The sequence below is a fragment of the Sinocyclocheilus grahami genome, unplaced genomic scaffold, assembly GCF_001515645.1.
Source record: "Sinocyclocheilus grahami isolate Dianchi unplaced genomic scaffold, SAMN03320097.WGS_v1.1 scaffold1222.1, whole genome shotgun sequence".
Lineage (NCBI taxonomy): Eukaryota > Metazoa > Chordata > Actinopteri > Cypriniformes > Cyprinidae > Sinocyclocheilus > Sinocyclocheilus grahami.
Window position 1 is genome coordinate 254,617 of NW_015506401.1, and position 16,484 is coordinate 271,100.

The following is a 16,484-nucleotide window of genomic DNA, read 5'->3' on the forward strand; positions in this document are numbered from 1 at the left end:
GTGAGAGGGTGTGTGTGTGTGTGTGTGTGTGTGAGAGTGTGTGTGTGTGTGTGTGTGTGAGAGAGTGTGTCTGAGAGTGTGTGTGTGTGTGTGACTGTGTGTATGAGACTGTGTGTGTGTGTGTGTGTGTGTCTGAGAGTGTGTGTGTGTGTGAGAGAGACTGTGTGTGAGAGACTGTGTGTGTGTGTGTGTGTGTGAGACTGTGTGTGTGTGTGAGACTGTGTGTGTGTGTGTGTGTGAGACTGTGTGTGTGTGTGAGACTGTGTGTGTGTGTGTGTGTGAGACTGTGTGTGTGTGTGAGACTGTGTGTGTGTGTGTGTGTGAGACTGTGTGTGTGTGTGAGACTGTGTGTGTGTGTGTGTGTGAGACTGTGTGTGTGTGTGAGACTGTGTGTGTGTGTGTGTGTGAGACTGTGTGTGTGTGTGAGACTGTGTGTGTGTGTGTGTGTGAGACTGTGTGTGTGTGTGAGACTGTGTGTGTGTGTGTGTGTGAGACTGTGTGTGTGTGTGAGACTGTGTGTGTGTGTGTGTGTGAGACTGTGTGTGTGTGTGAGACTGTGTGTGTGTGTGTGTGTGAGACTGTGTGTGTGTGTGAGACTGTGTGTGTGTGTGTGTGTGAGACTGTGTGTGTGTGTGAGACTGTGTGTGTGTGTGTGTGTGAGACTGTGTGTGTGTGTGAGACTGTGTGTGTGTGTGTGTGTGAGACTGTGTGTGTGTGTGAGACTGTGTGTGTGTGTGTGTGTGAGACTGTGTGTGTGTGTGAGACTGTGTGTGTGTGTGTGTGTGAGACTGTGTGTGTGTGTGAGACTGTGTGTGTGTGTGTGTGTGAGACTGTGTGTGTGTGTGAGACTGTGTGTGTGTGTGTGTGTGAGAGACTGTGTGTGTGTGGTACTCATCCATCTTCTCTCTGTGTTCCCATGGCAGCCGGCGACCCCCCGCATCACCTACTCGACCTAACTGACCCACAGACTCCTCCCTCTTAGACTATTAGCCCCTCCCACACCCGTGGCAGACAGCGAGGACAGACAAGCCCACCCAGCCAGAACTCCTCTCCTTCTCCTCCACTCACACACATTAATACACATACACAGTAAAGCCTCACTTGGACAGCACAACAACTCTACAACCCTCTGTCACAAGTTTAACCGTTCATTTCATATCATTTTGTCATCGTCAAACCAAACTTTAGAAGACTTTATTTATTACTGACCTGGCTCCTTATCTTGACTTAGCTCGACAAGAGGAGTTAGATGAATGAGCACAGGGTTTGATAAATGCATTTCTGTTGCCCAATTTATTTCGTTTATGTCGTTTTTAAGCTTCTTTTGGTTCTCAGACGCTTGATTTCCTGCAGTTTATGGATGCATTATCTCTCCAAAGTGTGATCTGGAGTCTCAAGATAACTGCATCTTCTGGAATGAGCTCGTGTGCATCTGTATTTCTGTTCATTACTTTGGCTCTTCTTGTTTTTGTTTCGTATGTGTGTCGGGCTGCAGTGGTCCCTGAGCTCACGGGCCAGAAGACGACACCAGACTCCCCGAAGGGTAATACACTTTTTACTGTATGTAGGCTGAGAAAGTCACTGACAGTAGAGTTGCACACAAAGCATGGACAAAGTTGTTTAAATGTAAACATTAGGCCATTAAGTCAACACGATGCATTAATATGAAATAATCATATCTGTAGTTCACATCAATTTCACAGTATACAGTGGCTGTGAACATATTTGGACGCTTAAGCCACAGTTAAAAGTCTAAATGTCATTTCATTAGAGGTGTTTATGAGGAAAACTCGACTGACTCAAATGAGTCATATGGTTCATAAAATTATTCACTTTTTCGAAGTGCGCACGGGCGACACCTGCTGGTCGAAACGGAGAACATAGTACAAAATATATATGTTTTTTCATGCATACTCTATTAAATATAGTCTGTAAATTATTAAATATTAAGTCTGTGTGTTTTATCATTAATTTATACTCCTTTGTGTGTTTTTAAGACCAGTGTTTGATTGATCAGGCCAATTAGAGACACGTCATCGACACTGATCTTAAATGACTAAACTGACCCTAGATCAGTAAAACATTAGACACTGGTTCATGTGTTCACTGAGATCTTCCGTCGACACTGAATCACACGACTCCGAACCACTGAATCAAATAGAAAGATTCGAATCTTCAAGCGGCAGTGTTTAGAAAGTGCCCATCACTAAAGCAAAACAAACTAGTTTAAATCAGCTCCTATAATCATTAAACACTTGGTTTAACAGTTCAGAGTGTTGTTTACTGCACGGCGGCAGAGAATAATCCAAGTCTTACCTGCTGTCGATACAACAGTGCGACGCTGAAGCACCTCCCGAGACATTTAAACCGGGTTTAAAGTTTGTGTGTGCACCATTGTCTCCTGAGGTAATTCCAATTAAAACAAATAAAATATCAACCAAACATTTCATTTTCACGCTGAAAGCAACACAGAAATCCTCTCTGAGGGCATTTTGAACCGAGCAGCAATAACCGTTAGAGACGCAAATCTTGAAGCGCGAAGACGCGGGAAAGTAGTAGCGACAAAATATTTCTCAAGATCTTAAGTTAAACGTGTTTGTTTAAGGTTACAGTTAATATATTAGTTAAAAGAAAATACCTGATGAGCACTGAATGCCGTGACTGACCAATCAGAATTAAGCATTCTAGACCGAGGGGGAAAAAAACACTCCGACAACAACAACTAATAAAAATAAATAAAATAAAAAATACTTTAATAATAATTGTTTAGTACTATAATGAGTAGAAAAATGAAATAATGTAACAAAACCGAAATATTTGTCAAATAATATTTTGACATTTTATAGTATTCATTTGGGTCTTTATACATGAAAATATATAGTAATATAATATAAAATATATAATACTTAAACAAAAATCTAAATAGAATCAGCTGCTTAATAAGATTCCAAAATAATCTGAAAAGTTTTAAAAAAGAATTTGATTTGATTTTCGTCCAATGATTGACATTTAGACATTTTAGATGCGACTTTAGTGAACAAATGCCACTATATTACATTTGTACTTGATTCTAAACTATTGTGTAGTATTCAAATGTTTCTCATTAATGAAAGAGGTTTGAACACTTCAGCAGGGATCGTGGGGTTTGTCTTCTCTCCGTGTGACTCCGAGGACAGTTTCTGCAGAGCTTTCTTGTGTCTCGATGCTTACTCTTCTGTCTTTTTTCCTTCTCTGCTTTCATGGCTCAGCGGCCCTTCTCGCCCCGAGAGCCCCTTTTCTCCACGCGACCCTTAGCATCCTTTTCTTCTTCTGTTTTCCCCCACATCGAGTTAAACCCACCAGCATTACATCGGACACGAGCAAAGAACACGGAGGAACCTTCCAGATGTTTTGAGAAACCAGTTTCCGTCTTTGGTTAAACCTCCTTCAAGCTCCTTGTGGAGATCCAGAAACCTTCTAGAAACTCCTCACATTGTGACCCGTTAAAAGTGAACAAATGCCACTATATTACATTTGTACTTGATTCTAAACTATTGTGTAGTATTCAAATGTTTCTCATTAATGAAAGAGGTTTGAACACTTCAGCAGGGATCGTGGGGTTTGTCTTCTCTCCGTGTCTCCGAGGACAGTTTCTGCAGAGCTTTCTTGTGTCTCGATGCTTACTCTTCTGTCTTTTTTCCTTCTCTGCTTTCATGGCTCAGCGGCCCTTCTCGCCCCGAGAGCCCCTTTTCTCCACGCGACCCTTAGCATCCTTTTCTTCTTCTGTTTTCCCCCACATCGAGTTAAACCCACCAGCATTACATCGGACACGAGCAAAGAACACGGAGGAACCTTCCAGATGTTTTGAGAAACCAGTTTCCGTCTTTGGTTAAACCTCCTTCAAGCTCCTTGTGGAGATCCAGAAACCTTCTAGAAACTCCTCACATTGTGACCCGTTAAACTAGGGATCGCTCACCCAAAAATTAATGTTTGATGTTCCAACGGTTTCAGGTCCCATTGACTTGCATGGTATGGACAAACAATACTGCGGAAGTCGATGGGACCCAAAACTGTTTGGTTCCCAACATTCTTCAAAACATTGAAATCCTGAAGTTGTTTATTATTTTGCCGTGCAAACGTGCCGATGTAAAAGCTCTCTGGTACGAGGACGTGTGTTCACCCTCAGTGCTTGTGCTCAGAAATCATTCATTCGTTAGTGAATCTGAACCTTCGGTGGGGCTGGATTGAATTAGAGAGTGCAATATATTCACCGGTCAGCCGTATCTACACGCTGACCGCACGTTCATGTCATTTAATACACAAATAGTGCCGTTTTAGGGTGAACAGACGTTCTCGAGTTCGCTGAGACGCTTGTGTGTTTACACTTCATTTAATAAATCGAGACTAATGCTGAAGACTGTTCAGGACGAATGATCACGTTGGGATGGTTGGATGTTTGGAAGTGAATACTTGCTGTACAGTATATACTGTTTACTAACAAATAGCATGTGAAAGTGCACTATTCGATGCTAAACCGTAGTATGCAACATTGTCGACTCATTGCATGTTTAATTCAGCAAGCTGCATTCAGATATTAAGTCATTTTTGCATTTTTAAGTCTGAACAAACTCAAATCTGCAAATGTTTTGGTCGTTAGGGTATTCATACAGAACATGTGCATACTGTGCATAGTGTACATACTATATACTGCAGAAATAGTAACAGTTGTGTGATATTCTGAACATGAAGCTGATTAAAGGTGCTGCAAGTGATTTTTAGTTTCCACCACGTCGATCAAGCCTCTTTTTTGGCATTCAAAATAGTTTAAAGCACCTTTAAACATCACCGATGGACATTTTTTCACGTGTGCATTGAAATTATGCAACGTTATCTGATTTTGTCTGCAATTTAAGGTTCATTACGAAAATCAAGATCTAGCAAAAACGTAAAATATCACTCCAGTTTGTTTTGTTGAAAATATGAGTGCAACCCTCCACAACGGTGGACTGTAATTCTGTTGTTTGTTGTAATAAGTATAAAGATGATAAAGCCCCTGTTGCTAATAGTTGACGTTGTAGCATGACCAGACCGTCTGCGGATTCAACTGTACCGTATCTATAGTGTTTCCGTCCTCAACATTCACTCTGGGTCTTAGTAAAACCCACTAAGCAGAAGAGATTTATGGTTATTTAAGAGTTAAAGCGTTTGTCATGGACATACTGTATCTTAAGTGTTGCGTATCTTTGTGGTGCATTTGCAAATTGTGCTTCTACTGTTTAGAGACTAGTCCACATGTATGATTACTGAATATTTAATTATTATGGGTGATTTATTTAAATTATGCTAATGAAATAGAGTGTGTGGAGGAATAAACCGGGCCTCTTTCTGTGTTTGGACAGAAAGGTGTTACAATACTCCGTGTGTAACGTGTCCTGCTGTGTCTCTGCTTGGACGAGTTTGTCCAGCAGGACTTTGTCATCATTAAAGTTCAGTGTACCAAAATTTTGTTTTTGTGTCACTTTTTGTCTTCAGAGGGTTTAAAAGATGTTTTAGCCGTTTAGAAATAAAATCATGCGTAATTATCACATAAAATGTCTTATGACAGAAGTCAAAACTGACATAAATCAGTATGACAAAAAGGCATGATTAAGATGTCAATTATGAGATGATCAAAATTATGAAATACCAAGTCAAAATTATGAGATGATAAAGTTAGGAGATAAGATCTACCCAGTCATGATTATAAAAAGTCAGTTATGAGATAAAAAAAATAAAATAAATCTGACATAAGGTCATGATTATGAGATGTCATTTATGAGATAAGCAAAAATTCTGACATAAGGTCATGATTATAATATAAAAAGTCATTTATGAGATAAAGTCGTGAGAAGACCTATTAAGCCATAATTATAAGATGGTCATAATTATGAGACAAAAATGCATATTGAGACATGAAAACTCAATTGTGGAATAAAGTCAAAATTATGATACTAGGTCATAATTATGAAAAAAGTAATGACCTACTAAGTCATAATTATAAGATAAATAAAACTCAATTATGACAAAGTTGTAATCATGAGATTAAAAAGTCAAAATTATGACATACTAAATCATAACTATGATAAAAAGTCATGAGATAGACCTACAGAGTCTTAATTATGATAAAAGGTCAAAATTATGACGAAATCATAATTATAAGATTAAAAGGTCATAATTATGTCAGGCCAATTATTGGATAAAAAGTCAAAATGATGACATTAATTAATTGCAATTATGAGATGAAAAGTCAAAACTTTGAAATAAAAAGGCAATTATTGTCATTATTTGACATGCGTCATAAATAGCATGATTTTTTCTCTGGCTGAGGTCATTAAAAGCACGCTGATTAAAACAGCTTTAGCAGTACATTGTCATTACATACAACGAATACTTGAAATCATGCATTGCATTAAAAATGTCAACCTCAAACGTCAGTCTTATGAAAAGAACATGAAATCATGAACTTCAGACATAAAACGCTCTTCATTTTGCTCAATCAGGTTTATTTAGGAGGCAAATCATCACTCGAACTACTCATTATTCCTTCATTGTGTTCCATTAGTCTGAATTAAAACCGATTAGTGTGTAATTATCCCAAATAAATAGAATTCTCCTTTAGTTCAGCCGCAGTATGAAACCACACACACATCCCGTCCTCTCTTCGCACTAGATTCATCCGAGTCTTCAGCAGGCAAACGCAAGCCTTCCTCCAGTCAATATACAGTATGATACACAGTTACACTATTTACACGTCTGTTACATGAACAAGCAAAACAATCAACGTCTGATTAAAGCCCACGCCCAAAACAATCACTGTAAAATATATTCATACATGAACGCAGATAGAGATGATGTGCAATGATGCTTCGGAGTACAGCAGGGTGAAATACTCTGGTACTGCAGCCCAAACACAGTATTCAGATGTAAACTCAATCGACATGCTTCCAGTTATACCCACATACATGAGTCCACTTGAAATCTTCAGCTGTAAATAGATAAAGCAACGCTTTCTATGAAGCCTGTGTAAATATAATGCATTAGAGAGCCATGCACAATGCATTCTACTTCAGAACTGGCTGAATGTTTTTGTAAATAAATCTATGCATACAATTCTAAAGAGCATAATGCATCTAAAACAGCCTTATGCAATGCACAACGCTCTTTAAAGGTGTAGCTGCGGTTATAATTATTTACACAAACATACAAGACACAAAGAAGAGCTTTATCTTCACAGAAAGTGTTGCCAGCGATTGCAAACCCCCGTAACGCTGCTGAACGTATCTCTGTATCTGAGGATGTTTATGGATGAACTCACCATTCAAGCTTTGCTCATGTAAGAGGAATTGTTACAAATCGTTTTCTCTAATATATATATATATATATGTACAGCTCTCACAAACGCTCGATCATTCACTCTACATACGAACAACACTCAAAACTCTCGGCTGACGGTCGCTAGCGTCATAGAGTTAGCCGCAAACAATCGCCAACATCTGGAAAGCTTCGACATCTGGAAAAAACACAAGGTGCTCGAGTGTTTGTAGGGAAGAAATTATAATTGCATCTTTCAATAAATCCCAATTGGAAAAGCAAAAACAACCCGGTTTGTGTCCACTGAACACTCTCGGCTCGGCTCTAACCTAAAGTGTGATGCATGCGTGAATTTATGAATTTATGTTTTAGTTCTGATTCAGTTTCTGCATGTCATTACCTTCTCGATACTCTGCCCCTACATGCTTCATAATCGGGTCCTCTCAGAAAACTCTTCATCATCTTAATCCAGACCTGCTTTATGATATCTTTCAATAAATCCCAATTGGAAAAGCAAAAACAACCCGGTTTGTGTCCACTGAACACTCTCGGCTCGGCTCTAACCTAAAGTGTGATGCATGCGTGAATTTATGAATTTATGTTTTAGTTCTGATTCAGTTTCTGCATGACCTTCTCGACACTCTGCCCCTACATCCTTCATAATCGGGTCCTCTCAGAAAACTCTTCATCATCTTAATCCAGACCTGCTTTATGACATCAATGCTACTCATCGCTGTACCCTAGTTAGTGTGCGAGTTCACTATCCCACCCGGCATGGATCTGAATCATACTGATATGAATCACTGATCTGTCACCTGTCTATTGCACTTATTTGATAAAGTAAAAGAGGACGAATGAATCAGGGAAAAGACACAGAGCAGCGAAAACTGATAACTGGTTTACACACAAACCAAACGGAGCCAAAGAGCTTCAGAATGCATCCGATTTCTCTTATCCACTGAAGAAAGCAGAGAAACCCCATTTAATACGTGTGTGCGTATCGTCAAACGGACACGGAGAGACGGACGCGGTCACACCACCAGGATCTTGACCTCGTCGTGCTCGTCGGGCCGGTAGAAGAACGGGATGCAGGGGTTTTCTCCCAGGAAGGGAGCGGGTCTGGCCTGAGGATTCTGGATCTCCTGCAGGAGCTGCATGATCTGGCGGGCCGTGCCGTCCTCTGTGGGTCTCAGGGGGGCGGATCCAGGCCTCTCTGGACTCTGGGATTGAGTCTGTGGGTCGGTGCCGGACTGAGGCGCTGTAGACGCCTCCACCGCTGTGCTCAGGTCCAGAACGGCTGAGTGAAGAGGAATACTTTAGGAAAACCACACAGAACTCGTATTACTGTAAATAAGATTCTAATATGATGATGCAAAAACGGTCTGTAGATTCGACAACACTCTTGAATTATCAGAGCTACACATTGTTGAATTGAATGCTAGATGCAGGTCATTAACCAAAACACAAATAAAGACTTTATGCATGTGGGACTTTTACAGAAAATGCCACGCATAGATTCTGGGACAATTTTTAAGTGATTAATCAAATAGTTTCATGATTCCCATGCTTTCTGACTAATTAATTTCCACGATTTTTTTCCAGTTGGATTTTTTAAAATAGTATTTCTAGCTGAAAAACTAGTTGAATAGCTGAAAAATCTATATTAACTATAATGTATTGACTTTTCCTTTTATATTTCAAATTAATATATGAAAATAATATTGATGATAACAGTATTTATTATTATTATTATTATTAATTATATAGAAACATTTTAAAAGTGAGCATAAGTAGAAAAATTTATATTTACTATAATTTATTGACTTTTCCTTTTATATTTTAAATTAATATGAAAATTACACTACTATTAATAGTATTAGTTATCCTTATTAATATCATTACTTAAATAGAAATAGTTTAAAACTGAGCATAACTAGAAACATTTAAATTGACTATAGAAATGTCCAAGACTTCTCTATTTATATTTTTAATGTATATATTAAAACAATATAGCTTTTAATATTATTAGGATTATTATTTATTAATACTAGTGCTGGGCAACGATTAATTGTGATAGTATATGTATGTGTACTGTGTGTATATATATATATATATATAAATACACACACACGCATGCATGTATATATTTAAGAAAAATATATTATGTTTATATAAAATATATTTATATATAATATAAATTATATGAATATAAATATATACATGTAAATATTTTCTAAATATATACTGTATGTGTGTGTACTTATATATACATAATAAATATACACAGTACACACACATATACCATGTAAACAAAAACGTTTAATTGCGATTAATCGTTGCCCAGCACTAATTAATACTAATATTAATAATTAAATAGAAATAGTTTAAAACTGAGCATAACTAGAAAAAGAGACGAAATCGACTATAGAAATATCCATGACTTTTCCAGGCCTTCTGAAAGTGGAAGCTCCTGTAGTTGAACTGGTTCACTGAATCGACTCATCTGAACGAACTGAATCAGTGTGACTGTGCTGTTGTACCGGAACCGTCCGTGTGTCCGTCGGCAGGATGAAGGTGTTCTCCTCCGGAGGACAGGAGGCCGGGGTTACTGACGGCACTCGTGTATCTGCTGTACCATTCGTTACGCTCGCCCACCAGACGCATGACCAGATCCTGCAGCTCCGCTAGCTTCGCCTGAACACACACACACACACACACACACACACACACGAGTCAACATCAGGCTGCAGACGTCACTCCATCACTCCATCACACAGCTGCTCCTTGTACCTTCATCTCCTCCTTGTCTTTAGCCAGAATGTTGATGTACTGCTCCTTCTCAAAGTGTCTTTGTTTCATGATGGCTCTCTGGTTCTGATACAGCGCGATGTATTCACCTACACACACACACACACACACACACACACACACAACATTTTTCCTTTCTCTTTGGAGTGTTACAAGCTCTTGGTGCATAAAGAAGATCTGTAAAGTTACAAAGACTAAAGTCTCAAATCCAAAGAGATATTCTTTATAAAAGTTAAGAGTCAGCCACACCTACCTAAAACGGCTCGTTCTAACACGCCCCCACATGTCTACATCACTATGTGAGAAGATTTGCATAATGCCGCCCAAAGGAATTCTGACTTAAATACAAGACTTTGAAAATCATTGATTTACCACAATATTAAGAGCATAACATCTGAAGAGTCTCTAAGTTAATTTACTTTTACCGGGAGCGGTGCTAGGAGTGGGCAAATGTTTTTATTAACATGCCTTGTATACATGAGTTTTCATTAAACTCATTTCTATTAGAAGCGCAGATTTGCTGGTCTCAGTAAAACACTCCAGCCAGCACTTAAACGGCAAGATGCAGCTGCTTCAGGTATCTGTAATTTAATCCTAATTAATCCCAATTTCCATCTGTCAAATTAGGTTTCTGAGCCCTGTCACTGTAAAGCAACACAGCAAATGTAATTTTTTAAATCATAATATATGCATAATATATGTATATATTGTAATAAATATGATCTTTATTTGACCCTCTAATTCTAGCACTCTCTATTCTAATTCTATTCTTTAAACTCTATTTACTAACTGATTGTTTTCTTTAAAAAATATATATATATATTTTCTAATAATTTTGTATTCTATCTATTTGTTTTCTTTTTATTTATTTTACAACAAAAGCAAAAAAAGGTGTTTATGTAATAAATAAGTAAATAATAATTTTAAAGTAGAAATATATTACTGTTGTAATATAATTGCACTGTACAATAAAAAGTATATTATTTTACTATAATTATTCAATTATGGACTATTATAGACTAATAATGATTAAATTATGTTATTTTACAATAGTAGATAAGGATTTAAGGATTGTAGCAGGATTTAATTATTAATTACTTGTAATTTAAATGTCTTCATTTGCAAGAGTTAAACCCTTGATTCAAAATATTAATAAAACTAATATTATCAATGATTTGAAACAATTTGTATCATGAAAAGCATTATGCAAGTAAACGTGAATTGATACTAAAATACAGATTCAGCAAAGAACAAACTATTTTCTTGAAGTCCCCCTGAGATTTTAAGTTGTAATTATAATCACAACATGTTTGCGGTTCTCTGATGTTGGTTAATGGACACATGACATGCAAGTTTTTACAAAATTATTAATTAATAATTAATTATTTTGACTTTTGTAACTGGATTTAATAATTAAAAATGACTTAATTTATTCACTTGCAAAAGTTAATCTCTTGAGCTTTTATTTTGCAAATGTGAAAAACCGGTGCACGCTGCGTTCCCGAATGCACATTAAATTCACCTCGTTTACTGTGTTCAGAGACGCTGAAAACACAGGATCATGAGCCGATTGAGTGCAAAAACAACTTAACAGCAAAACAACAGACTTTAATTCAAATGCACACTCCGGTGTGCGTCAACTTGAAATCAGAGGGAAGAGAGAGCAAGAGAACGCAGCTGGAAAATAAATTGCATTAAAAAATCGATATGCATTAAAAAAGAAATCTATATTTTTGCGACCACCAGTGTGTTTAACTCTTTCCTTATTTGACCCTCTAATTCTAGCACTCTCTATTCTAATTCTATTCTTTAAACTCTATTTACTAACTGATTGTTTTCTTAAAAAAAACAAAAAAAAACACTAGCTTCTCTAATAATTTTGTATTCTATCTATTTGTTTTTTTTTTATTTATTATACAACTAACAAAAGCAAAAAAAGGTGTTTATGTAATAAATAAATAAATAAACAATAATTTTAAAGTAGAAATATATTACTGTTGTAATATAATTGCACTCTACAATAAAAAGTATATTATTTTACTATAATTATTCAATTATGGACTATTATGGACTAATAATGATTAAATTGTGTTACTTTAAACAGTAAATAATTATTATTTGTACTTTTGTAGCAGGATTTAATTATTAATTACTTGTAATTTAAATGTCTTCATTTGCAAGAGTTAAACCCTTGATTCAAAATATTAATAAAACTAATATTATCTCAATGATTTTAAACAATTTGTATCGTGAAAAGCATTATGCAAGTAAACGTGAATTGATTCTAAAATACAGATTCAGCAAAGAACAAACTATTTTCTTGAAGTCCCCCTGAGATTTTAAGTTGTAATTATAATAACAACATGTTTGCGGTTCTCTGATGTTGGTTAATGGTCACATGACATGCAAGTTTTTTTTTTTTTACAAAATTAATTCATTTTGACTTTTGCAACTGGATTTAATAATTAAAAATGACTTAATTTATTCACTTGCAAAAGTTAAACTCTTGAGCTTTTATTTTGCAAATGTGAAAAACCGGTGCACGCTGCATTCCCGAAGGCACATTAAATTCACCTCGTTTACCGTGTTCAGAGACGCTGAAAACACAGGATCATGAGCCGATTGAGTGCAAAAACAACTTAACAGCAAAACAACAGACTTTAATTCAAATGCACACTCCGGTGTGCGTCAACTTGAAATCATAGGGAAGAGAGAGCAAGAGAGCGCAGCTGGAAAATAAATTGCATTAAAAAATCGATATGCATTAAAAAAGAAATCTATATTTTTGCGACCACCAGTGTGTTTAACTCTTTCCTCACCAGTATTTTTGAAAAAAAGTTGCCAGCCACCGCCAGCGATTTTGATGATTTTCACTCAAATCTGATGTCCTTAAACATGAATATGCATTAAACCAAAATAAAGATCAGAGCCTCTACTTTTAAACAAAAAAATCAGTTTTATTCCAGCTTAAAGCATTCTTTTTTTATCAACACTCGAATATAGGTAGGTTTCATAAAAATGCATAATTTTGAGCAAAATGGTGAGAAAATCAAATTTTTATCAAAAACTATATCTGGATAATATTCAGTACGATTATCAACTGATCCCTGTGCTCCTGCACAGACGCCAGCTCTCCGCACTTCTCCTGCAGCTGATGAGAGGAAGAGCGGAGAGTCGGGTTAGGAGCGCAGAGACTACAGCTGCGCAACCATCAGTATGCAGGGATTCCCAGAGACGGTCTTCGTTTGCAGGACTTTTAACTATTAAATATCCCTGAAGTCCAAATGAAGGTGTGCAATGAATGCTGCTCCTTTTCCTTGGAAGTTGGTACCAGTAAATGATTTCAGGGGAGTTTTAAATGATTCGGCTGATTGTAGCCGTTTAGACTGATAATTTATGAGATGAATGTGATGTAAAAACTTTGCTAATTCCTAAATTCAAGCTTTTTTCCCCGTTTAAATAAAGAATAAATGGAAAATTTGCAGACTTTTTTGTCAGCTGAATCCCTTTAAGCTAAAATATTTACTTGAAATCTCCCTGAAATGTAAAGTTAATATTTCAATAACTAGGGATGCACGATATATCGGGCACCACATCGGCAGATAAATGTAAATTTTTCTGTTATCATTATCGAACTGATAAGAGAATTTGGCCGATTTATTATAAAAATTTATATAAATTTTTCGGCCAACATATCGGTTATCGGCTTTCATATTTAAAGAAATATCGTATCGGCCTAAATTTTCATATCGGTGCATCCCTATCAATAACTTAAGACATTCACATGGTGACAAATAATATTAATTTAATATTTTATAAAAAATATTTCATAATTAAGTTATTGTTTTGTTCATCACAGAAATAAATTATATTTTAAAGGATATTAAAATAGAAACCATTATTTTATATTGTAATAACATTTAGCAAGATTACTGTTTTTTTCTGTATTTTTGATCAAATAAATGCAGCCTTGATGAGCAGAAGAGACATTACAAGCTCAAACTTTTGAGCGGTAGTGTAGGTCATCTGTCACTGGAGCTCACCAGCTTGACGAAGCCGTTCTGCAGCTCGGCCAGCTGGTTTTTGAGGTCTCGGTTCTGGGCCAGGGCTCTGCTGATGGTGGCCTTGTCGCTCTGGACGTCCTCCAGAATCTGCAGTCGATCCTGAGCCTCTTCAGCGGCGCGTTCTGCGTGTCTCTCCAGTTCTTCCAGCCTCACTTCCTGTTCCTGCACCAGTCGGCTCAGCTGCTCGTTGTCTCGCACCTTCAGGACACAACAGAGCGTGCAAATTAGTGTCTGATCTAATAACTCCTGACATGCTAGGGTTTCACTGGCAATATCAAATTAAGCAACACTGTGAATATTGTGTCATGTTCACATAATGTGGCACTTTTTAGACCAGAGTATTTTCTTAAACGTATAAAGTCATTCCAAAGCAAACACATGAATACTGAGATTTACTGAAAGCCCTGATATAACATTTTTATTAAAACTTTTTTTTTTTACACTTATATCACTTGCACAGGTCTTAAATGTCTCCGTGCTGCATCTCAACACATACGCACACATTTCTAACAAAGCTTACACTTCCAGTATTTATTTCAAATGCATGGCTAAAAGTTAAGGTTAAAAATAGATGCAGATTAACAGCCTCGGCTATAAAATAGCTTAAGATGACTTAAAATGAGACAAAACAACAAAAAAAATCTTATCTTATATTAAATATATTATGTTAATTTACTCCCAACAACTGTTTTTTTATCTAGAAAAATCAGGATATATGAGGAAGTCATTTAAAAGATGGATAAATAATTATATATATATTTTTATTAATATGTATTTTTCTAGTTATGCCAAGCTTTTCTAGTTGAGTAGAAACTGTGTGTGCATTTTTATTTTATTTTGTTTATTTATTTTTCTTAACCTTAATCCTTATCCAGTAAACCAACTGTAAAACCAACTTAAAATAAGTTTAAAAAACAAAACTAGGGCCAGGGGATTATTATGGAGAATGAAGAGGCCTTGGAATCAAAAAGGCTGGTCTAATGCGTTTAAAAATATTTAGTAATCCAAATATACTGCAGTAAGAATGCACATACTGCATGATCTAGTACAGGGGTGGCAAACGTCGGTCCTGGAGAGCCGCAGCCCTGCAGAGTTTTGCTTCAACCCTAATCAAACACACCTGAACAAGCTAATCAAGGTCTGAAGGGTTATTAGGAAGCTACAGGCAGGTGAGTTTTAATTAGGGTTGGAGTTGAACTCTCCAGGACTGGAGTTCGCCACCCCTGATCTAGTATCTTCACTTGTAAATTTAGAAAAACACGAGTCAGTTGTGCAGTTTTTAAGACCAAATGCACTGCAGTATAAATGCGTGTGCGTCACATGGTCAGTGTTGGTCACCTGTGCTTGGTACTGCAGACTGAGAGCGTCTCTCTCCTGCTGAAGGCTGCTGATGGTTTCCTGAAGGGCCAGTTCACTTTCTGAAGGGCCTGAGGCCTGTGACACGGCCTGCGGCTCCTGCTCTTTACTCATCAGAACTGCGGACACAAGACAAACCTGTCATGCTCCTGTCTGAAGACTGAAAGGCCAGAAACATACTCAAGCTGGCAGAGACAGGAGTATTTTTGTAGAGTATGTTTAGGTTATTTCCTCACTACAAACCTGAATGTTTTTGGCAGGTGGGGGAAAAGGCACTTTATTGTGTCATGATCACAGAGAATAGGACGTAAAGGGTGTGTATGTCTCGTCTCATACCTGCAGCATTCTCCAGCTCTGTGATTTTCTCCTGCAGGTCCTGAATCTGAGCAGCAGTGCTGTCACGCTCCTCTGACATCAGACGCACCCACACACACACACACACACACACACACACCCACTCACTCTCACACCCACACACACACACACAGACAGACACAGACACACACACACAGACACAGAGACACACACACAGAGACACAGAGACACACACAGACACACAGAGACACAGACAGACACACACAGACAGACACAGACACACAGACACAGAGACACACACAGACAGACACGGTTATTAGGACACAGACACACACACACAGACACAGAGACACACACACACAGAGACACACACAGAGACACAGAGACACACACAGACACAGACAGACACACACAGACACACACACACAGAGACACACAGACACAGACAGACACAGACAGACAGACACACACAGAGACACACACACAGAGACACAGAGACACACACACACACACAGAGACACACACAGAGACACAGACAGACACACACAGACACACAGACACAGAGACACACAGACAGACACAGACACACACAGACAGACAGACACACACACA

At 37.4% G+C, this 16,484-nt stretch overlaps 2 protein-coding genes across 2 annotated transcripts in view; one reads left to right on the forward strand and one right to left on the reverse strand.

Moving 5' to 3' along the window:
- Positions 1-3,471, forward strand: part of LOC107568151 (dynamin-1-like) — an 87,845-nt gene extending 84,374 nt beyond the window's left edge. Inside the window, exon 23 of the mRNA XM_016254014.1 lies at positions 3,249-3,471. Coding sequence (XP_016109500.1) covers positions 3,249-3,294 — 46 coding nt within the window. The 3' untranslated portion in view covers positions 3,295-3,471. The remainder of the gene's footprint in view (positions 1-3,248) is intronic.
- Positions 3,472-7,808: 4,337 nt separating this feature from the next.
- The window catches only part of LOC107568152 (golgin subfamily A member 2-like), a 25,243-nt gene continuing 16,567 nt past the window's right edge, over positions 7,809-16,484 (reverse strand). The window contains exons 16-21 of the mRNA XM_016254015.1: positions 15,894-15,981; positions 15,540-15,676; positions 14,181-14,399; positions 10,120-10,245; positions 9,870-10,023; positions 7,809-8,626 (exon numbers count right to left, since the gene is read on the reverse strand). Coding sequence (XP_016109501.1) covers positions 8,361-8,626; positions 9,870-10,023; positions 10,120-10,245; positions 14,181-14,399; positions 15,540-15,676; positions 15,894-15,981 — 990 coding nt within the window. The 3' untranslated portion in view covers positions 7,809-8,360. The remainder of the gene's footprint in view (positions 8,627-9,869; positions 10,024-10,119; positions 10,246-14,180; positions 14,400-15,539; positions 15,677-15,893; positions 15,982-16,484) is intronic.